At 41.6% G+C, this 23,922-nt stretch overlaps 2 protein-coding genes across 7 annotated transcripts in view; one reads left to right on the forward strand and one right to left on the reverse strand.

The window, feature by feature from the left end:
- Positions 1-2,143: 2,143 nt before the first annotated feature.
- Positions 2,144-6,958, reverse strand: LOC128776976 (collagen alpha-1(I) chain-like). The gene is made up of 3 exons (XM_053901907.1): positions 6,503-6,958; positions 5,587-6,459; positions 2,144-4,544 (listed from the first exon to the last, which is right to left on the reverse strand). The coding sequence occupies exons 1-2, from the start codon at positions 6,956-6,958 to the stop codon at positions 5,866-5,868; spliced, it is 1,050 nt and encodes a 349-aa protein (XP_053757882.1). The 3' UTR covers positions 2,144-4,544; positions 5,587-5,865.
- PPP4R1 (protein phosphatase 4 regulatory subunit 1) overlaps positions 5,834-23,922 on the forward strand; it is a 63,560-nt gene continuing 45,471 nt past the window's right edge. For 2 of the 6 annotated variants that reach the window (XM_019418474.2, XM_019418475.2), the window contains exons 1-2: positions 6,338-6,447; positions 6,650-6,694. In XM_019418474.2, coding sequence (XP_019274019.1) covers positions 6,441-6,447; positions 6,650-6,694 — 52 coding nt within the window. In that variant the 5' untranslated portion in view covers positions 6,338-6,440. Of the gene's footprint in view, positions 5,893-6,337; positions 6,448-6,649; positions 6,695-18,400; positions 18,498-19,050; positions 19,241-23,922 lie in introns of those variants that run through there. The other 4 variants (XM_019418478.2, XM_019418479.2, XM_019418476.2 and 1 more) reach the window with 3 other exon arrangements.

Here is a 23,922-nt window from a genome sequence, read left to right on the forward strand (position 1 = left end):
TCGGCTCAGGTCATGATCTCACAGTCCGTGGGTTCGGGCCCCGCGTCGGGCTCTGTGCTGACAGCTCAGAACCTGGAGCCTGCTTCAGATTCTGTGTCTCCCTTTCTCTCTGCCCCTCCCCACTCATGCTCTGTCTCTCTCTCTCTCTCTCTCTCTCTCAAAAATAAATAAACATTAACAAAATTTTTTTAAAAAGTAGTAAACATATACTAATGTTCTGTAGTGTAATATCTGAATTGGGAGATTTTCGGCAATTCTCATTTTTTCTTTCTATTGTTTTGGATTTTTATACATGTATTTTTATAAACGGAAAAATCAAAAAGAAGAAATGTCACAAAGAGATTTAATCTCTCCCTCCCCCTCTCTTCCCAACAGCAACAACAAAAACAAACAAAAAGAAACAAACAAGAACATAGTTCGAAGGAGAAATGACTTGGCACCTGAGTTCAAGATTGTCTTAACCCAGGTTAACTTGGCTTAAAACAGTAGAGTTAAATGGTGGTAAATGGTAGCTAATGAAGCAAAGAGCATTTGGTATAAAGACTATATATATATATATTTTTTTTATTATTTTTTTAACGTTTTATTTATTTTTGAGACAGGGAGAGACAGAGCATGAACAGGGGAGGGTCAGAGAGAGGGAGACACAGAATCCGAAACAGGCTCCAGGCTCTGAGCTGTCAGCACAGAGCCCGACGCGGGGCTCGAACTCATGGGCAGCGAGATCATGACCTGAGCCGAAGTCGGCCGCTTAACCGACCGAGCCACCCAGGCGCCCCTATATAGTTTTTTTAATTGAGGTAATTGATATACAATATTATATCAGTTTCAGGTGTACAACACAGTGATCAGACATTTGTACACATTGCAAACTGATTGCCACAACAAGTCTAGTTACTGGGAAGACACTGTGAAATATTAGAAAGAAAATTTTTGCATCCTTGGTCAGAGTAAATTGAAAAAGCCTAGTTAGAAAGTTGCTACTATGGTTGTGAAGCGGTTAATACTTTGGTCAGGATGTTATGTGAGAAAAGAGTGAAAAGGTGATCTTAGTTTCAGTGCTTAAACCAGCAGGGAATAGTGATGGCCTAGTTGGCAAGACTGTACACGGAAAAGGACGGAGGCTTCCCTGATGCCAGAGAAATTGGCTGAGGAACAGTTTTGATGGAAAAGTCATGAGCATGATGATATATACAAAATGCTGTTAGAATGGGGATTCCAATGTTTGAATTCTAGCTCCATTTGTGATCTGACTTTTGACAAATTACCTAACCTCTTTGAGCTTTGGTTTCTATTATTTTAAAAATGGTAATATCAATACCTACTTCATTAGATTGTTTTAAGGATTAAATCAGGAAGTACATAAAAACACTCAGCATCAGGGCTCCAGGGTGGCTCAGTCGGTTAAGCGACTGACTCTTGATCTCAGCTCAGGTCATGATCTCATGGTTCCTGAGATAGAGCCCTGAGTTGGGCTTTATGCTGGCACCAAGCCTGCTTGGGATTCTCCCTCTCTCTCTGCCTCTCGCTTACAAAATAAATAAACTTCAAAAAAAAAAAAAAAAAAAAGCACTCTGTATAATGCCTGATGCATATATCTCAAAAATGTTTCCAAATGTACTATATTACCACTGGGGGAAGTGGGGGGAAGGTACATAGTACCTCCCTGTACGTTCTTTGCCACTTCCTGTAAATCTGTAATTATTTCAAAATCAAAAGTTAAAAAATGTATTAGCTATCATGTGCATAAATTGTATTGTGGCATTGTGCTAATGTTTTAATTTATTTTTTATCAGATGAAGGAATCAAAGACCAGGAACACAAGCAATTTGGTTACAAAGAATTACACAGAAGTGAAATGAGAACGGAAGCAATTTCTTCTGAACCCTAGAACCACGGGGCAGCATTACCATGAAGTGACCTTAGAATCAGGGTATGGTTTAATCGCTGAGTTCATCTGGGTTTCAATATGTGGTTTACCTGTGTTCTCTTCCTGGTTCCACTTGACTCATCCATCCAGATTTAAAATAATAAACATTTCGTCAGCACCCCATACTGTATGGGGGTAGGCTCTTCCCCCTTGCTTTGAATTGCAACTAACGTTTTCTGTGTTTTAAGAGAAAGGCACAGAGAAAATTAACACTGCTGTTTTAATGGATTTATTGCTTGTCACTTTCACCTCTTAGTTTTGACAATAAAGTTAAACTTTGTGAAACAAACCTTAGAGGGTGCCGTACCATACCGCAGCTGGAATAACTACAACACTGTCAGTGGAGAATCCTTTTGGATCTGCTAATGTGGAAAACAGCAGAGCACCTCACGTGGTGGATAAGAAACAGGGGGTTTGTTTTCCTTTATACTTGGTTTACAGTGGTGGTTCTAACAGGATGTTCTATTCTGCTCAGAACAAGCCGATGGTAAGAAGCTTGCAGCAGAGGCTGACTGTGGGACAGAGCTTACGTTCTGCCGCATTCTACAGGCAGCCTTCAACTCTTATAAACAAAGAATGGCCTGAACAGGGGTGACTTGGATGGGGCTCAGTTCTGTAGCTATTTTCCCCTCTATTCTTTCTTTCTTTTTTAGGATGGTCTGAGAAAACATCTTCAGCTGATGTGAGTAAAAAGACAGCCAATGTCTTTGAAAGACAAAACCAAACTATGAAAGATCTAGGAAAGGCTAAGATTTCACCTTTTGGAATGTCACCTTGACATGGAGCTTTAAAGGGGGCCAGGAGAGGCAAGGAAAAAAAAGAAAAATTTTACACAAATACTCACCTTCATACAATTTACCAAAATACGGAAAGAAGGCTTTTGGTAGGAGACTGGCAATTATTTTTTTGAAAGTGGAAAATGTTTGTGCTTTTTACTTGGGAATGGCAGTCTGTAGAGGGACATTTCACCAACCTGGCTCCAAAAAACACAGAGATGAATAAAAATGAATGTTAAAAATCTGTTTAAAAAGCACATTCTCGTATTTTTCCACTTTCAAACAGATTTTTTATTATTCAAAACAATAACTGATAGATCTGCCTTTTCTCTATTTTCAGCTTCAAGAATGACCACAGAAGTGATAATTCCAAAGAAAAAAGTAAATAGTTCAATTACCAATACAAAAATTAATAAATGGAATAGCATTAAGCAATGCCAGGTAGGTTTTTTTTAATGTTTTTTAGATGTTTATTTATTTTTGAGAGAGAGAGAGAGACAGAGTATGAGTGGGGGAGGGACAGAGAGAGAGGGAGACGCAGAATCCAAAGCAGGCTCCAGGCTCTGAGTGTCAGCACAGAGCCTGATGCGGGGCTCGAATTCACCAACTGCTAGATAATGACCTGAGCCAAAGTCGGACGCTTAACAGACAGCCACTCGGGCGCCCCAGATAGGGTTTTTTTACTGGCAATCTTTTCCCCATGAAATTTATTGTTTGGTTTTGAAGAGCCAAATACATCACTTTCCAAGGCTTCTTGGCAACTCATGGAAGTTTTCACTAGCATTTGAAAGAAGACTTACTCTGAAAAATTCAGGCCTTCGTAGCCACATAGTTGGATAATACTTTTTAACAAATTGACTTGTGGGGTGCCTGGCTGGCTCAGTCAGGGGAACACGTGGCTCTTGACCTCGGGGTTGTGAGTTCTAGACCCATGTTGGGTATAGAGATTACATAAAATAAATAAATAAAATTGACTTGTGACAATTCCCTCTATTTTACAGATTTCAGTGGCGAAACAGATTCAGAATTTATACCCTGTGTTGTGCTATGACCACTAAACAACATACAGCTTCCAGAAACCACAGACGGCATTATAGCTGACATCGGGGTAAGGGTATAGAGAAAAATGAGTGCTATTCTTTGTTTAAATATCATTTTTTTATAAGGAGGGAACAGAGTGAATTTTATAAATGCTGGTTTAAAAACCATTGAACTTTAAGAAAGGAGAGAAAAATCAAATGTAAAAAACATGTACTTGTGCTGAACTGTGAATAAGAAAATCTTCACTGAAATGTCCAAAGACGATAGTGCCTGAAAGGACCTGTAGTAACACGTAAAGCAGGTAGGATTATAAATGCATAGTTCTTGAAGAACACCAACATTACACAGACCCTCCTCCTTTGCTGCCTTCCCAGAGGATAGTGAGATAAAGCTTACGGAGGCCTAGCTACCAAAGGCAGAGTTTGTCTTTTCATATCCCAGGCTAGCAATTGGTACACAATCCCTATCTTATCACCATCCCTGAGAATTATAAATCTAACTTCTGGGTAGATTGTCCAGATAGCTTTCTTCATCTTTGTATACCCAGTGGCTTAAGTATAGCTGGCACTCTGTAGATTTTGTGGTGTTACAAGATCACCAGTTAGTGCAAAGAGCAAAATCCTCACCTCCTCCTTTCTATCCAGAAATTGCTAAAATGGTAAGTGTCAACAAGAGTAACATCCATAAGTAGGGCAGGACTGCCATGGACTGAGTCAATTGGGACTGGTTTCTGTTGATAGTTTGGGAATTTCTGTCATTTGGAGAATTAGTGTCAGCTGAACTCACATAAGGGCATTCTGCAAGGGAAAGAAAGAAATAGGTTATGAGTTTGGCCTTCAGTTTTAATGATTCTATACATGAGAAAATTCGATTGTCTGATTTTTGTTGCTTTTAGAAATGTAATACATACCACACGATGTGTTCCATCTTGTAATACCTGAGAGGCAAGTTTTTGGAATAGCTCTGTAGAACCCAGTTTATTACACAGAATTATGGATTTCAGAGAATCGATCTGATCCTTAGTCTGATTCTCAGTGGCATTACATACCAATACAATGGGATAGGATGCCCACGGGCCTGCATTGAAAAGTCTCCATAAGACTTTTGACTCCTCCAAACTTATTTATAGCTTACTGTTGATTGGAAGCCTTACCCATAACATAGTTTACTCGTATATAATATGTATTATATACTGCATGCTTACAATAATATCTTTTTCTTTTTCTGGTATTTCTAGGCTATGCTGTTTGAGTTTTCTCAAATCGTTGCAAATCTCCAAAAATTTTTCCAATATAATTTTTTAAAAAATTCTACATACAGCTCAAATCTGTGGAGTTTAAGTGTCAACTTCATAGTGTCCTTGGTTAAAGACCACGTTGTGGAAAGGCACAAGCTGACAAGAGGAATTTCCTCTCCTCTCCAAGAAACCAGACCTGCCAGTATGGTATCAATTAAACAATTGGGTGTTTTGCTCTCCACTTCTGGAGATTACCAGTTTGGAGGTCTTAGGTGGGGTAGGAGATAGATTTAGAGTCTTGAAGATAGGGCAGTGTGAAACGGAGTCAGAAAACCTGGATTCAGCCTCCACTTTGCACTTGAGCTAATCAATTAACACACGTTTAAAAAAAATCGGGAATAATAAAACTTGTAATAGTGATTTCAGGCATACACCTCAAGTGCTAGCAAGATTATTTAAGCTAAAGAAAGAAAAGCTAATCATAGGCCCCCTTCATCGAGCATCTCCTAGATAGGAAGTACTCTCTGGGTTCCTTACATTTTTTACTAATCCCAAAATTCCTGGGGCAGGCATCATCCTTCATGTACAGACAGGTTACACACCTAAGTTAAACGGCAGAATGGAGATCTGAACCCAGGCCTGCCTGCGCTCCTGCTGGAGCATTTCCCGCTTTGTCAGCGAAGGATGGGCAGGACACGGGGGCAATAACCTGTGCTTCAGCCTTAACCGCGCCTGGGTGGGAAAGCGGGCTGCACCAGGATGACTTTGTCACTCAACCACCGTGCAGCCGGGCCCCGGGCTTTGTTACCAGCCACTTCGCGAGGGCCCCCTGCGCGCGGGGAGGCGGCGCTTCCTCCACCCGGAGGGTGGGACCCTCGGCCTCAGCCGGGCCTCGGATCGCCGACGACGTACGTGCAGCCCTGGGGAGGGGACGCGGGGCGGCGAACGCCGCTCCCGCGAAGAAGGGCAGAGGCCGACGAGGCGGTGGGCGAGGCCGGTGACCCAATAAAGCGGGCCGGGCCGCGGGAGGCCCCGCCCGGGCCCGGTTCCGGGCACACGCCGCAGGGTCCCGGGCCAGCTGCAGCTTGCGCGCCCCCGTCGCAGCGCTCGGCGTGAGGGCGCCTCTGGCCGTGGGTGTGAGCGCGCCGCCGGGCCGGGCCGGGAGCGAGGGAGGCGGGGGGAGGGAGCGCCGGCCGCCCCGGAGCCGCGCGGAGCGGCCGGGCAAGGCGGGGCGAGGCCCGGGGCCCGCGGCGCCCGCCCGCCCCCGGCGTCCGGGAGCCGCTCGGCCCGCGGCCCAGGCCCGGGCCCTCGGCCCGCCCCGCGCGCGCGCGCGCCCCCGCCGGCCCGTCCCTCCTCCTCGCCGCCACTCCCGCGCGCGCTCCCCGGCTCCCCGGCTCGCGCCGCTCCATGTAGCCCCGGATCCCCGGGAGACCGAGGAGGAGGGGGCGACCACAAGATGGCGGGTACGTGGCCCCCTGTCCTCCGGGCGGCGGCGGCGGCGCCTCCTCCTCCCCGCGCCCGCCCGCCGCCACCGCCGCCCGTAGTCACGGCCGGCGCGGGGTCCCGGCGCGGGGAGGCGCCGCGGGGTCGGGAGGGCGGGCGGCGGGGCGGCGCGCCGGGTCCCGGGGGCGCTGACCGGGCCTTTCTTCTCTCCTTTCGGCTCAGACCTCTCGCTGCTCCAGGAGGACCTGCAGGAGGACGCGGACGGATGTGAGTGCTCCCGCCTCGCTGTCGCGGCGGCGGCGGCGGCAGGCGGGGAGCGGCCGGGAAGGAAGGGCGGGCGGCGGCGGCGGCGGCCTGGGCCCGGCCGGCGGGGACGGGGCTCGGTGAGGCGTGGCCCTGGGCCGGCCGGGGCCGCGAGCTTGAGGGAGCATTGCCCTTCGAGGAGGGAACGGCGCGCCGGGTCCGCGGGCGGCGAGGGATGCCCTGTCTAACGCCCGAGCTTGGGCTCTGTCCCGCCGCCCACCCTCGCATCATCTCCCCCCCCCACCCCAACCCGGGCGCCCGTGGGCTCGGGGGGCCGCTCGGCGTCTGTTCCGGGAGGAGAAAGTGGCGGGGCCCAGATTTGAGATGGGCATTTGGGGTGTGCTTGTTCCCGGTGGGGGCCCTCCGCGGACCCCCACCCCAGCCTCCCCGCAGGAAGGAAGAGGCTCCGAGAAGGAAGGTGTGTTTACTTAGAGTTGCTCTCAAGTATCACTCAGCGGCCAGCCGTATGGGAGCCTGGTCCGCGTTCTGCCGCCCCGGTTTGGTTGCCCCGGCTCTGCCGGTGTGGAGACTACATACCTGTAATTTCCCTTCAACTCCTAACAGTTTTTTGATTGCCTCGACACCCCCCTGTGATTTGTGGATTACGGGAAGGCTCGAAGGTGTGGCCTTAGCTGGAGATACGAGGTTAACAGAGCGTATTTCTTTAATGCAAATGTTCGCGAATCACCCAGCCCTCCCTAAATATTACAATTTCAGCTTTTCTTTGAGGAAGGGGAGTTTCAGAAGAGTCGAGTCTTTTGTTTAAAAAAGAAAAAAGAAAAAAAAAAAAGAAAAAAAGAAAAACTTTGACACTGTTTCCAGAATAGTGTCAGGAAGGAACTGATATTTAGAAAGGAATTTGTTTATTTCGTGTGTGCTTTTCTAAGCATCAGAAGATAATTTGGAAATTGTTCTGGGTTGAAATGATAACCCCGGTAGAATTTGTGGTGTATTTAGGGGAAAGCCTGCCTGATGCTGAGATTTACTGTGGCTAATACCTAGGTAAGTAACTCAGAGATGGTTGCAGTCTGCAATTGTTCTTTTAAAACACTGTGTAGTTAATCCATAGCATCGTCTAATGTGGTTTCCCTTGGCCAAATTAAACTTAATTTTTAAATTCCTAGGTGCTTTGAGTGAAGTAAGAGGAATTTATTCACAAGGGTTCTCTAAAAAGCGTAATTATTTTTAACGCAAATCACTCAAATGCAAACTTCTGCTACTCTGGGTTTTTGTTTTTTAAGTAAGAAGTGCTCTTAAAGGGAGCAGTACTAATGTAGTGAAGGACAGCTTTTACGTTTCACTTAATGTTTTACATTAGGCCACCTACCTGCCTGCTAGTAAGTTTATAAGGTTATTTAAGGCACCTATCGATTGCTTGCAAAGTTAGGATTGGAGAGGTGGCTCTGATTGTTATCTCAAACAGGGGCTTCTCATTCACCTAATTAGGTTCAAGACTTTAAGGAGAAGATCTGTCTCTCAGCAGGTGTTTGGTAGGAATGTGTGGCGCAACAACTTCTGCACATTCCTTTATTTTCACTTAGGTGTCATGCACTCTTTAAGGATGAGCCATGGTGTCAGTTTCCTCGTTGACCATAAAGGAGCGTAGCCTAGAGGGGAAAGCACACCTGTGAAGAACTCAACAATGATTTATTCATGAGCCTCTCAGGACTTCTTCAGGGTACTGAGGATGTGGCTCTGCAAAGGATGGTCACAATCTATGCCCTCTAGTGGTTTACAAGCAATTTTAATATAAATGTGATAATGAAGATTTCAAAGGCAGTATATAACACGGTGGTTAATAGACAACACTCTAGAGCCGGACTGTTCTGTTCCAGTCTGGGGATTGCCACTTTGGACAGACTCCTACAACTCACTTAACCTCTGTATGCTTAAGTTTTGTCATTTGTAAATAGGCATAGTAAGTATTGCCTACTTAAGAGTTGTTTAGAACCTTACGTATATTAATGCAGAAAAAGCACTTAGAACAGTACCTGGTAGATAGTGACTAGTATGTGGTGGTGGTTACGAGTGAAGAGTAGGGGAGCTTAAAAGAAAGCAGAGAAGGAAATACTGATGCTGAACATTACAGTACAGAATAAATATATTTATAGATGCTGCTAATGCTTGCAATTAACTTTTTAAAGGTTCTTTTCGTTCCCAGTGCGTTTTAATTTAGGATAAAATATTAGACATAGTTTACTGAAGGCATAAATAGTTTACTTGCATATTTATAAATTGATTAAAGATTTTTTTAGAATAATTTTTTTTTCAGTTGCTAAGGTCTTTACAGTTGATACCTCTATCCAGAATATTTAGGAACAGTCTTTGAACACGTGGCCAGTTTGAAGGACCACTTGCTGTCTATTATGAAGGGGGAAAGAATGAGGGGAAATCTGGCTGTGATGCTTAGGTCAAAGGTAAGAGAAGTATGGAGAAGCTGAGAAAGCTTGTCACATCCTGGAGAAGGTGGAGGACCAGAGATGTTAGAGAGAGTGGAGCTTGGGGTTGCCCTTACGACTAGAACAGATCCTAGGAGCCTGATTTTTCTGTCTTAAGTAACACTGGTCTGGAGGCCTGCCTCTGGAGTTATGAACCAGATCCTGCCGCTTCAGCCAAGCTTAGGTCTAGGTCTGTTTTTGTGATGGGGAAGAAATTATTTTCTGGCCAAACTCTAGAATCTTGGTTGCCTTTCCTGAATGCAGAACCTAGACTAAGAAGAGAGCAAATACTACTGTACAGGTGATCTGCAGCTTTGGAGACTTGGAGGGAACCTGGGTAAGGTCTAGATCTTGAAAGGTGGGCATTGCCAAGCCTTGATAACAGTCAGGTCTTCTGATTTGTTTTAAGCCCCAAAGTCTGTACAGAGCTCATAGAAAAGTGGGTAGAATGAGAAAAGGGTTGGTCAAAGACTGACTTGGCTGATGTCCTTAGAGAAAAAGAAACAAAATCCTAATATTTGAAAGATGGTGCATTGTATGTACATAGCAGAAGGTCATGAAGGTAAGAGAATCATTCCGTGCTATTAAAATTAAGTTTGTTTTAGGTTAAAAGTAATTCTTTCCATACTGTGTCATGAAACATACTTTGAATTTCAAAGTGAAAGCAAGCCAGTGACTCAACGTTTGAATAGGTATCTCAGCAGAGTGACTTCAGGCTGGGAAAACCCTTTCTGTTCCTTGAATAATGGCAGGCAATGCAAAAATCACACATAGACTTTCAGAGAGAGAGATTTTAAGTTTCTTTTGTCACTCTTCTAAAGATATAGTTTTGGTTTACATTTCCAAATGTAACTTACTAGGTTTCTAAAATAGGTGAGATAGGACTTAAGTCAGATTGGATGAGTTAGCTTTATTGCACAGATTATTCTTCACAGCACTCCTGGGAGGTGTAGGCTGTGGTATTCTGATATTAGTAAGTCACCTGATGCACAAAGAGGCTAAATTATTTCTGAAGAAATGAAACTCCTTAACTACTGGCCAGAATTTTAAGGTAGGCCTCCTGCTTCTAAATATTGTATATGAAGTAGTCTTTTCTTAATTTGCCCATTTACAACATTGAGCAGCCCAAGCCTGTAGTATAGGCAATTTGTTTGAACTTTGCTTCAGATACCCTTGAAGGTTAATTAATCTAGCATCTGCATATGGTTTAATTTAACCAAGAGAGATCATTCAAGTGAAGCTTGGGTGTAATCTAGCTTGTTTAGTCTTTATGTTCATTTTTTTTTCAGCTGTAACTAGCATGATGTTGAAGAGCTTTTGGAGCTGTTGTTCATGTTTGAGGAAGTTTTGGAAATCTTTCACACTACATGTATTTTTCAGATTTGCGGGCACTGTTGGGTTAGAGTGAATTAAGGATGGATCCAGAACCAATTGGGTATAACTGCCTGGGCTGTACTTCTTTCAAAGAGTCTCTGGGCCCTCCGACTACTTTTTGAAAACTAGTTTTTGGGGGCACCTGGGGGGCTCAGTCGGTTAAGTGTCCGACGTCAGCTCAGGTCATGATCTCGTGGATCTTGAGTTCCAGCCCTGCATTGGGCTCTGTGCTAACAGCTCGGAGCCTGGAGCCTGCCTGGGATTCTGTGTTTCCTCCTCTCTCTGCCCCTCCCCTGCTCATGCTCTGTCTTTCTCTGTCTCTCAATAATAAGTAAAAGTTAAAAAAAAAAAAAAAAAAAACAAACTAGTTTTGATAAGATTCTTAAAGTCCTTGCCACCTAAGGGATTAAGGAGCAAAAAACTGGGGCTGTATCTAGTAGTGGCCAGGGAATCAGTTAAACAAACTCTAGGAAGGTGCCCTTGAAAGTCATGATATTTAGAAGTGTTGTTAAATGGGGATTTGGAAGAGTGAGTCATGAGACTTGGTAACATATTTTGATTGTTACCAACAAGACTGGACAGGAGAAATCTTTATTTGGAGGTAATATAATTAATATCCTAGAAAAGCATGCTTAAAAATGGTTTTAGTGATACGCTCGTGTATAGAATCAGTTAATGATGTGTTGGGTAAGAATTCTGTATAGAATTTTTTTTTCTTTAAGAAGGAAAAAGGAGGAAAACCTTTTGTAAATATGCATGTCAGCTGCCTGGGCTTGCAGCTGCAATAAAAAAAAAAAAAAATGTTTGCTCTTTCTGCCTATGAAACACAAATAGCCCTAGCTAGGTAAAGTTCATTAGTCTACCACATTTGTTTGATCACTGATTTATTATTTCTGGCCCTTTTGCCTCAGTTCCTCCTCATCAAAACAAAGAATTTATATTTTAAACTCTTCACTCCTCCGTTTGCCTTCTATTTTGGAATTTGGGATTTTTCTCTCTTGAGGGCAAAGAATTTTTGCCAGCAGCTACATGGTAGGGTGGGCAGTCCCTCGACTGGAATTAAAGTGGTATTTTCCGTTTACTTCGTATCTGAACATGAATCTGACTGGATGTTTTGGAAGGAATAGGAGGTGGCACACCTGTGGAATCTGGGCTGCGGAGGTTGTAGGGCCTGTATCCCCTGTAAGTTCTGAAGAGGGTGCTTCTACGCACATCTTTCATCTGGCAGGTCACCTAAGGTCCCCCTTCTCCAGATCCATCCTCTGATCCTCCTAACTGTTCAGTCAAGCTTTCTTAGCTCCTTACCCCCCACCCCCAGACTCCACGGCAGGCTTGGTCTCTGGCCTAATTGATGTCAGCTTCGGTGGTGGTTGAGCATTTATCATGCTGTAATCCTGGAATACATCTCGGTATGTGCTTCTCTGCCCAGGAGAGAGCTCTTGGTTTTGTAAATGTTAGGTCTGCTGTGTTCAGATTCTGGCCCTTGCTTTGCATTCACTTATCATCTTGAGTAAGTGCCTTCACTTTTCTCAGCTGTTCTCGATCTGTAAAAGGTTGATGGACTTTTGGATTGATTCCAGTTTTTGGCTGTTACAAATAAAGCTGTGACGAGTCTCTGTGTGGACATATACATTCTTTCTCTTGGGTATATACCTGCAAGTGGAATGGCTGGCTGCCTTTTTCAGGAACTTTTTCCAAAGTGGTGGTAACCATTTTGCACTCCCACCAGCAGCGTGGAAGAGTTCCAGGTGTTCCACACCCTTGCCGGCATTTGGTGCGGGCAGTCTTCGTTTGGGTTTATTTATTTATTTTTAATGTCTATTTATTTTGAGAGAGAGCAAGCACGTGTCAGTGAGGGAGGGGCAGAGAGAGAGGGAGAGAGAATCCCAGGCAGGCTCTGCACTCAGCATGGAGCCCCTGCGCAGGGCTTGATCCCACCACTATGAGATCATGACCTGAGCCAAAATCAGGAGTTGGACGCTCAACCCACTGAGCCATGCAGGTGCCCCCAGTCTTCATTTTAGCGATCCTATTACGTGTATACAGAGGTTTTTTTTTTTTTTTTGTAGTTTGAATTTGCATTTGCTTAATGACAATGCTTTTATTTTCATGTGCTCATTTACCATCAGATATCTTTGATGAAGTATCTGTTCAAATTTTTTGCCCATTCCTTTATTGGATTATTTTCTTAATAATTATATATTCTACGCACAAGTCCTTTCTCGAGTATGTGATTTGCAAATATTCTGGTCGGTGTCTTGTCTTATCAGTCTCAACAGTATATTTTGAGGAGAAGTTTTGAATTTCGATGTTCCGTTTAGTTTTTCACAAATGCCCTTTATCAGGTTGAGAAACTTCCCTGAGTAAACTCAGGGAACTTTTTTTGAAATTAAGAATGGATGCTGGATTTTGTCACATTCTTTTTCTGCATCTATGATATTCTTTTTTAGTTTTTTTAATATGAGTTACATTGATTTTTATTTTAAGTGAATGCCATTTTTTTTAATGAGAAATTTCAAACCTATGGCCGATGAGCCATCATATACCCACCATTTAGCTTGAACCTTCCTTTATCCCCTTTTAACATCTGGGCTTTTGTTGGGGGGAGGCAGAGAGGAGGCAGCCAGAGTGTTTTAAAGATATCCCGGGTGTCATTTTATTTTAACTATAAATATTTCACAAGGCATATACTTGAAGTTTGATGTTTTAATCTATGAACAGAAGGACTCTAAGGTTATGGTAAGGTGTAATAAATAATGAAAGTTTAAATGATTAAATTTTTTAGACATTTGCCTTGCTGGTTCTACTGCAATAAAGCACGTTTGAATGACTACTCAATTCACTTTCATACTGATCACCAAATTAACAGAAGCAACATCTTGTTTATTTTTATCCTGCTAAGCACATTTCACCCTTTTGGGTCACTCTTTACGGTAGCAAAAGAATACTGGTGAACAAAAGTTGAATTTTCTATTTTGGTTTGCTCTATCATTTAGAGGGTCATATAAACTTTTAAAATTTGAGCTGTGCTGTACCTCTAGTGAGCCAGTGTTCCCAGAACTACTGAAATCAAGAGCTAGAAGGCAGAGTAATTATTTGTCCCTTAAGCAATAGAAAGTTTAGGCCTGGGGTCTCCTAGATAAAGGTGGCAGAGGTTAGAATACAGTTCAGATCTGGTAGGTTTGGATATTCTTTTCCTAGACATCGTCTAACATAGCTCTTTAACTGCAAACAGGAGGTGGGAGAAATTTCTGGATCTTGTTTATTTTTTTTTAACTTACCATTTTCATACTGATGTTGGTCACTGTGCTATAACCTTGCTTATAGTATTCCCCTGTGAGGTATGTAGTAACCACAAAGTTACAAAAGTCGTATCCAGTGAGGCTTATCTGATGGTTAAATAATTTGCTCAGTCACCTAACTTGAAAGTGTTAGGTTAATAAACCTGTGTGACACAATCTTTCTTAATTTTACTACTGTGTTCTTCCTGCCTTCCAATTTGACTTTCCTTAATTTATCACTTATGTAGGTCATTTAACCTCCTAAAGGTTCTGGAGGATGTGAAGGTAGTAATATGCTCCAGGTGTCTGGTAGGTAAAATAATTTTTGTCCTAAGTTGCTCCTGTCTGCCATGAACATGGTATAATTTACAAAATATACATTTTTGTGTGTGTGTTTTAAGCACCCATGTATGGGAGAGTCAGTCACTGGAGTAAAAGTTGGTAAGAATGTGTCTCATTCTTATCTAATGAGATCTAATGTGTCTCATCTTGTCTCTAGCTAATCACCTGAAGAGGCCATTTTAAAATCTGAATTTATATTTAAATTTACTATAGTGCTTTGAATTTATAGTCCAAGTCAGATTTGATAGGTCATATTTACATGTACATTAAAAAAAATTGTTTTTAATGTGTATTCAGTTTTGAGAGAGAGCAAGCAGGGGTGGGGCAGAGAGAAAGGGAGACACAGAATCCGAAGCAGGCTCCGGGCTCCAAGCTGTCAGCACAGAGCCCGATGCGGGGCTCCAACTCACGAGCCGAGCCGTACCATCATGACCTGAGCTGAAGTCAGATGCCTAACTGACTGAGACACCCAGGCGCCCCTATTTACATTTAAATTTTAAATCAAGTTAGTTTTTGGTAGAAATAACTTCAAGACTTCAGACAAATTCAAGACTCTATTAGAGACTGGTGGTAATTTGGACCTAGATTAGCTCAAGTTTTATATTTGGATTACCTATGGAAAAAAGGATTACTAACCAAAGTTAATTGGGTTAATAAGACCGTAAGGAAAATGTTTACTCACTGAAGGGAACAAACAGCGCATCTATAATGTATGGGAGATCTGCACTTGGAAGGGCTTCGACAGGCCACATTGCTTCTCTGACAAATACTGTTTAGGAAGCATGATCTTTGTAACTAATTTGACAGTCAATAAACACACTGCTGTTTTATTTGTATGTGTATTTTAGGAAAATGCATTTTGGAATGTCATAGAATGAACTTCAAGAAATTATTCTTAAGTTCAGTGTAAAATGACTTGTTAATAAAGATCGTTGCTAAAGATTTAGTAAGCTTTTTGTATTTAAAGGAAAGATACCTGATAAACATTATGTTGTCACAAAGTACAAATTTGAAACTGCATACCTGTTGCTTGAGGCTGTATTTACGAGGACTAAGTTATATGGTTCTTCAAATTTGTTGTCTTAATTCATTTTTTTCCTCCAAGCAATGACTTATGTGCATGTGTGTTACATTACAAGGGGTTGGAAAGTTTCAGTAAAGGACCAGACTGTAAATATTTTAAATTTTGTGGGCCACATGGTCTCTTGCAGTTACTCAGATCTGCTCTTATAAGGTGAAAGCAACCATAGACAGTATGTAAATGAATGGGCAATAGCTGTGTGCCAATAAACTTTATTTACAAAAACAGACTGTAGGCTGGTTTAACCTACTGGCCATTTTGCTGCCCCTGCATTGTCCTGGTAAGTCCAGAGTCTCTAACATTTTTATTCTTTACCTATAGCAGAGTGCCATCACACAGCAGACCTTTAGCATACACTTGCTGAGGTGAGCCTTGGTTCTTCTGGCCAAACTAAATATGACCATAAAACCTTACTTGCAGTCAAATAATGAAATTTATTTTCAAATTAAATATGTTACTTTGAAAAATGTCAGACCTATGCATAAGTTACACAGCTGTTACAGTTAATTCCTCAAACCCTTCACCTGCATTCACCCATTGTTAACATTTTGCCAGCTTGCTCTATTTTTCTCTATACGTTTGTGTGTGTGTGTGTGTGTGTGTGTGTGTGTGTGTGTGTGTTTATACATATGTATACGTGTGTGTATATACATGTGTATATATATATATATATATACACACACACAATGTAATGTGTACATTGTTCTTAATCTTCTTTGCACCTTTTGAAAATAAATTGTAGAAATCAGGACCTTTATTGGATCTCTGAAGAGCAAGGCCGTTCTCTCATAATCAGCCATCAAATTCAGAAAATGTAACATCAGTACAATACAAATATGTAATAAGTAGTCCATTTTCCGATTTCACCTCTTGTTTAATAATGTTCTTTATAGCAACTGTCTTGCCAGTCCAGGCTCCAGCATTGCATTTCCTTGTCATGTCTCTTTAAAGGCCTTTATTTTTCATGATACTGGGTTTTTGAAGAGTCAATTTGGTTTTATCTGTTTCCTCATGATTTGATGTAGGCTATGCTTTTTGGGTGGGGGGGTTGTGGGGAAGATAGGAATACTATGTAAGAAATACTGTGATTTTTTTTTCTCAGTGCTTTATCTCAAGAGGCACCTGATGTCAGCTGTCTGTTATTGGTGGTGGTAATTCTTTAACCACTCCGATTAAGGTGATGTCTGCAAAATTTCTCACTTAAAGATTCTGTTCTTTTGTAATTAGTAAGAGGAATACTTTGACACTGAGGAAATATGCTATTCCCAAACAGACTTTTACCCGTTAGTGTTAAGAATGTGGCCAGGATTCTTACTTGGATCAATTTACATTTACTGGCTGGCAGTCTGCTTTACAGCAGACTCCCTATTTATTTGGTTATTTATTAAAATATCAATTTTAAAGCCCACGCCTTAAGGCAAGTCTTATAAAGATGATTAAGTCTCTAGGGAGTGTCTCGTTTTCATTTTCTAAGATGTAAAGAATTGAAAAACAAAATTTGGTAAGTTTTGTGGTCTAAGCAGTATCAATGGAAAAATTGAAGGGGAGAAGGGAGGACACACTATCTGCTTTCCTCTCTTTTTTTTTCCTTAAAGTTTTATTTTTATTTATTTTTAAAAGAGAGAGGGAGAGAGAATCCAAGCGCTGACAGTGCAGAGCTCAATCTCATGAGCCAGAGGGAGCATGACCTGAGCTGAGATCAAGAAGTAGGATACTTAACTGTCACCCAGGCGCCCCTGTTTTTTTCTGTTCTAAAGGCTATTATTAGAGGCTGTATGGTGAACAGAAGGATGTTATGATGAAGTTTGGTGAAAGTCCAGTCACACAAATTAACCAGTTCTCTGGCATGGTACTTCTCAGAGGCATTAATATGCTAATGAACTTGTCACAACCTTCGCCTGGGATGAAGTGCCCTAGTCCCGTCAAGTATCCCAGTGGGCTATCTTTCACTAACAAATATTAATGAATGTACATTATTCAGGAGAAGCCTTAGACTGCTTTTTAGAGAATAAAAAGATTAACAAGACAGTCTCTGCCTTCAGGGAATCTATCTACATTTGGGGCCAGGGGCAGGCAGAGGAAAAGGCAAAGAAGAAAGAACCCCTCCAACACTACTCTTGCTGGCAGAATAAAAGCAAGGACACCCAAGAGTGGGGAATTCAAAGGAAGAAGAGATGTTAATTAGAAAGACTGGGAAGTGCTTTCGGGATGGTGTTCGTGAGTAGGTGAATTTAAACTCAGATGAGGATGAATGGCAGAAATGGGGCAAACATAAGCACATGAGGCAAGAGAGCTGCGAGGCGAGAGAGCTGCGGGGCCTGCGACCGGAAACGGCCCCCTGCGTGGGCTGTGTGCCGGAGAGGAAAATAGGCTGGCCAGATTCTGGAGCCCCCAGAGCTGTAGGTTTATCCTGGCCGCGCTGCCTGCTGGCGAGTTGGGGGGGTTGGGGGGGAAGGGAAGGGCAGGGAGTGCAGGGAATGGAGTAGAGTAGAGCACGAGGAAGGTGGAAGTGGCTGTGCTGTGGAAGCCGGGTTCGGGTGAGGGATGCGAAGTCCACAATTGAGGGCAGTGGTCTTCAAACTTAATTACGGTATACCTCCTAAAATAATTTCAAAAACTCCATCTCATACATTTTTAAGTGAGTATTTTTTGAAATAAAACAGTTATGAATATGTACATGTAATGATTATAAAACTTTTAAAAATGGAATGTACGTAGCACAGCACTTTGATACCCACTCTCCATCCACTTTCAAGAATAAACTTAAATTGGGAATTTTGGGGTTTTTTTCTTGATCTCTTTCCATCTTACACAAAATTTTACCGATATATTTTTTACACTTGAAAGTTTCACTGATAATCACATTTCTTGCATCAAAAATATGTATACAAAGAGAAATGGAAAATTTTAATCTCCTGCGGCCAGAAAACTAAATTTTTTTTTGTTTCAGCTATTATTATTCCATTATTATCATTAATACTCGTGGTCAGCCAAAATAAATCACACATTATGGTAAATACTTGGTAAACAAAATTTTATTGAATGGGCAAATGAAATGGATGGAGCTTTTGAAAAGTTACGTATTCATGAATGAATGTAATTTGTTGCTAGAATGAGACAATATTTAGCATTGATTTCTATTTTTTATTTTAAGACCTATGTGCACTGAGAAGTTTTGTTGACATAAATAAGTTGATGGAAAGGATTTTAACAGTGTCGCTGATTTCCTTGAATTTCGTCCAACTCATATGGTAAAATTTTTTAAATTATATTTTTAATGATCTACCAGCCTTTCAAGTTTTTTGAAAGCAAAGGATTGAAAAATACCTGACTTGTAAAAGTATTTGTTACAGTCTTTAGAGAGTTGATCTCTTAACACTTTCAGCATTATCTCAGTGGGTCCCTTTGTTTGACAGTGGAGGTTTTTTCCAGCCTTGGGGCAGTGTAACACAGTGGCCTTGGAGTTGAGAGATACCTCTTTCCTTGTCCAGTGGGAGTGTGGGAGATTGTAAAAGGGAAAGCCTTAGGATCTAAACCACTAGGCATAGTTTTGCAACAAGTACTCGTAGAAGTTGGGGTCTGGAATATCCCTTAAAGTCATCCGTCTGATTTATTCCCAGGAAGATCTTTGTGTCCCTCGTGAGGTTCAAATGCCCTGGTTTGCTCCCAGCAAAAAGCATCAGAGCCTCTGAATTACGGTGTTGGGAACTGGGAGGTGGGAATACAGGATACTTTGTAAAAGTAGAATTTATAGTTCTTAGAAACTGATTAGATAATGGGAGCCAGAAAGTTACTGTTAAAAAGGTAACTGAAGACTTCATGTTTGAGAACTCAAGGTTACTGGGGAGAAAGTCATGAGGAAGAGCTGGTTTTTATAAGATTTGGACAGTTAAATTTTCAGAACAAATGTGACATTGAGGTGGAGATTCTATGAAGTACTTGCAAATATGGATCTGGGGGTCATGGCAGGAGAACTCTGGAGGTAATCTGCATTGTAAGTAATGAAGGAGATTTTCAAGGGGAGGAGGGGTGTGTGTGTGTGTGTGTGTGTGTGTGTGTGTGTGTGTGTGTAAAATGTGAGGACAAAATTAGAAGGAAACTCCCTCTGTAAAGAAATCAGAAAGAAGCAAGCAAGAACAGTCTAGAAAGGTAGAAAAATACTCAGCATTGTGTACTTCCTGAGAACCCAAGAAAAGAGAATTTAAGAGGAGGGTGTTGGGATATGGAGTCAGCCTTGTCAAGTGCTATAGAGAAGTAAGACAATAAATCTAAGAAGGGCCCTCTAATTTTGTCAAGTTATTGCTGATCTTTAAGACAGGGGTCACGAGAGTGAAAGAGAAATAGGACGGATTATTTTTCTTGGGGTGAAGGCTGTAAAGGGAACTACCTCTTGAAGAAGTTGGACAGAGTCATTTTAGAGAATAGCAGGCTTAAATTCTAGAATCAGTGTGTCAGGAAAAAACCCACCTAGTCAGAATTGTGCTTAATTACCTTTATATTGCGCATAAAGTATGGTATACATGGCCTCACTCTCCCTCCACCACTGTAATGTTACTGTTTTCTGTAGTGAGTCCTAAATGAGGTGGTTGGTGTTTAAAGGCAGTGTTGTTGGAAAAATATATCCAGACAGCAGTAGTGAGATGCTACATTTTGAGAAGCATGCAAGGACAGCTGAAGGACTTTTATATCTTCTCATGCTCTTTTTTTTTTTAATTTAGAAAAATTTTTAATGTTTATTTTTGAGAGAGCACAAGCCGAGGGAGGGACAGAGACACGAACACAGAATCCGAAGCAGGCTCTAGGCTCTGAGCTGTCAGCACAGAGCCCAGCGCAGGGCTCAGATTCACCAGCTGTGAGATCATGACCTGAGCTGAGGTGGGACCCTTAACTGACTGAGCCACCCAGGCGCCCTGTCTTCTCCTGCCCTTAAGCATATATGTGGTTGTAGAGTAGAATGGTTGTCAGGTACACTATTCAAACTTCTCCCTTGCTTTTGTTCTCCTGGCTGCTGGCACTGCTTCCTCTGACACGGTGCTATAGAGTTCATCAAATACATGTATGATCGTAGAGGAGGAAAGGAAGTTGATTTTTTGAGGGTAGTTCTGGGAACATCTTCTGAGAGAATTTGAGATTTAAGAATAGCACATTCAAAATTCTTACTGAGTGAGCCTGAAATTAGCATGAAGTTATAGTATGTCTGAGCATTGTTAGCAAGGAATAGAAAGGAGGTTTGCGTGTGGTATTCATGCAGGTACAACCAGGATTGTCTCCACTGAATTAGAATGTACTCTTGAAGGGGACTAGGGCTTCTCTGTATTCCTTCTCTCCTCTGCTCCAAAAGCTGAGAGTGTCAGGTAATCGGAAGAGGAGTAATGTGACACCTGGGCTTTCAGGTGTGTGAAGGCAAAGGGTCTTTTGATTTGGAAAAGACAGCATGATCTTTGCTTCTTAACTTTAAAAAATGATGATTTGGGGGCACTTGGGTGGCTCAGTCGGTTAAGCTTCCAACTCTTGATTGCGGCTCAGGTCATGATCTCACAGTTTGTGAGTTCAGGCCCCGCATCTGGCTCTGCACTAACAGTGCAGAGCCTGCTTGGGATTCTCTGTTATCCTCTCTCTCTGCCCCTCCCCTGCTCACTCTCTCTCTCAAAATAAATAAATGCACGTTTAAAGAAAATGATGGTTTTGATTAATAATAATTTTAATAAGGTCTTAGTAGAGCACAATTGAGTAAGTATATATGCTGCCTGGAATTGTCTGTTGCTCAAAAGAGGTGTAATTGCTGTTGAATTTAACTAAGCTGTTGCTTGGCAAATTTTAAATGCCATTCCTAATTATAGGGTGGTAATGTGGTTTATTTAGCCAGGTAAGAGGATTTTGCAAAATGTAGTAATGTTACTTTTTAAAAATTAGATGGCTAAGTTGATTTTGATTGGCCACATTCCTCTGCTGTTCCTGCCTCACTTCTGTATAAACCTTGTGTCCCACCTGTACTAATAGTTTTCCTTTACTTCCTCATTGTCTTTAGATTTCTTTGCTTAGAATGCCCTCTTCCTGCCCTCTGTCCTGCTTGGCAAAGTCAGTATACCTTCCAAGAATTGCTTGACTTTTTGAAGCCTTCTTACATTCACTCACCAGGGCAGATTAGACATATAATAATGAACAACATATAATAGTTAACAGCATATTTTGTACGCTTACGCCATGTGTCTTTTCTTAGTGTATATATGTAGACACATATAGATACCTGCACATACTTATACATGCATACTGCATGCATACACTTTTTGTCTAATGTTTGTATCTGTGTTTCTTGTTGAGTGCCTGGCACTTACAGTATATGTGCTGCCCTCTTACTGGTTGACGTGGATGACAACATTTAAAAACACATGGAAACCACATCGAGACTCACTGTATCTAGAAAGAAACCTACATGCAGGGGGGCAGAACGTTTACCTTATTTGCCTGACACCATATCATACTTTGTAGACATTATCTTTGAATGTGTGTCTTAAAAAGTCTTGACCTTTATTTAAGTCGCGTTATTTTATAGATGAGGAAGCAGACCCAAATTAGTTAGGTATTTGTGTAAGTCCACATAGAGAGTTCATAAGTGGCAAAACATGACATTTGAACCCAGATGTCTTACTTTAAAGAGTCTTTGTCCTTTTCATACCACTTTGCTGTAACTGTGTAGGGGTTAAATTAATCATCTTAAAAAATGGGTCCAACTTTTATGTTTTAGACATTCTTTTCCTTAAATTTAAAACAGCTGAAAATGGAACATTGCTTTCTCTGGTGTAGGGAGCTGAGAAAGTATGGAAATTTGGGGAGGTCAGATAATTTGAAGAAGCATTTCAGAGTGATCATTGTTTTTATATGCTTTTTGGTAAATTTGAAATTTCAAATAACATGGAAAGATGACATGGGTTTTTTTACTTCATCAGTGGAGGAGTCTAAGTTTTTAAAGCTATGAAACCCTAAAGGGCTGTTGCTGCCATAGTGAATTTCCGTAAACTTTAGTTATCTAGAAAGAAAGCCCTCAGGTGGGGTATGGAGGCATGAAATGTCTCTCTTCATCCACAGTAATATTCCTTGTCTTTGTCTATTTTGTCTAAGAATAATATCACCACTCAAGCTTTCTTATCTTACTATTTCATGTTTTGTCTTTAAAAAAAAAAAATCCTTGGGGATTTTGGGTCGGTTTTGGGTCAGGTCATGTTCTCACAATTTCGTGGGTTCAAGCCCTGCGTTGGGCTCTGTGCTGACAGTGCAGAGCCTGCTTGGGGTTCTCTCTTTGTCTCTCCCCCAGGTGTACTCTGTATCAAAATAAATAATAAACAAAAAAATAAAAATTCCTTTTCTTTTCAATCTCCCCCAGGTGTACTCTGTATCAAAATAAATAATAAACAAAAAAATAAAAATTCCTTTTCTTTTCAATCTCTTAGTTGAAATTTTGCCATTAAAGCTGTGTCTATGGTGGACATCCGTAGTTGGGTGTTACTTTTTTTTAATTGGGAATCTCTGCTTTTAAATGTTTAGTCCACTTATATAACGTAATTATTGGTCTGGTTGTGTTTAGGTCTGCTTTTTTCTTTTTCTTTTTTTTCAATTTATTTTTTTCTACTAGGGATAGCATGTGCGTGCCCATGTGCACACATGTGTGCAGTAGGGGCAGAGAGGGGGAAAGAGAAAATCTTAAGCAGGCTGTGTGATCAGTGTGGAGCCTGATGCGGGGCTTGATCTCATGACCCTGAGATCATGACCTGAACCCAAATCAAGAGTCCACACTTAACTGACTGAACCACCCAGGTACCCTTGGGTCTGCTTTTTTCTATTTGTCTCTTTTTTTTTTTTCTTGTTGCTTTTTCCCTGACTTTCTTTGGGGTTAATAATATTTTTTTTGTATTGCATTTTAACTTCCCTATTGGCTTTCTAGCTATGCTGCTTTCTTACATGTTTTTGAGATTACTCCTAAGGACTATAATTTGTCTTTAATTTATCATACTCTGTTTAAAGTTAGTGTTGTACTTTGCATAAACTATAGAATCCTTGTAGCAGTACAGCTACATTGACTCTATGTTGTCTGTTTTATCAGAGGATGTTATTTACTGTACCATCACTCAGGGTATAGGCTGTAGGATTTTTTTCATTCGTGGTAATAGTTTTTTTTATTGATTATTTTTGTGTTTTTCTTTTGTATAACCTGTGGTAGGTGTTTGCAGGATGACTGGGTAAGATCTAAGCGTGCAGTCTGTAACTATGGTAACCAATCCTTGTGGCCTCCATAATGATGCTTTCCAGAGCTTTATTGGTCCAGTCAAGAATTGATGCAGAAATCTTGAATTCAGAAAGGACGATTCAGGCCAGAATGATTCCACAGATATTGGCAGGAGGCAGCAGTAATGGGAAATAGAAATGAAGCTTTGTCACCATTGCCTATGCCAGAGTGGAACACCTCCTTTTGTAGACAGTTGTCAGCCATGATAGAGTGGTGACAGAAGTTGAAGGAAAATACGATTTTGTTGCCCTCTGAGAATATATTTCTCCAATACGGTAGTTCAATAATCTGCATTTGAGTTGGTAGGAATATTTATTAAAATGGGTGCTCCTGGGCCGCACTCCGAGCCTACATAATCAGTATTTGAATGTGTGACCTGGGAGTGTGCATTCAGA

The sequence above is a fragment of the Panthera pardus genome, unplaced genomic scaffold, assembly GCF_024362965.1.
Source record: "Panthera pardus isolate Hobbes unplaced genomic scaffold, ASM2436296v1 HiC_scaffold_15, whole genome shotgun sequence".
Lineage (NCBI taxonomy): Eukaryota > Metazoa > Chordata > Mammalia > Carnivora > Felidae > Panthera > Panthera pardus.

Coding starts and splice junctions, on each gene's coding strand:
- LOC128776976 (XM_053901907.1), bottom strand. CDS start 6,958: ATGCGAGGGTGGGCGGCGGGACAGAGCCCAAGCTCGGGCGTTAGACAG. Junction 6,460..6,502: donor GCGGCGGTGGCGGCGGGCGG/GCGCGGGGAGGA, acceptor CCCGGAGGACAG/GGGGCCACGTACCCGCCATC.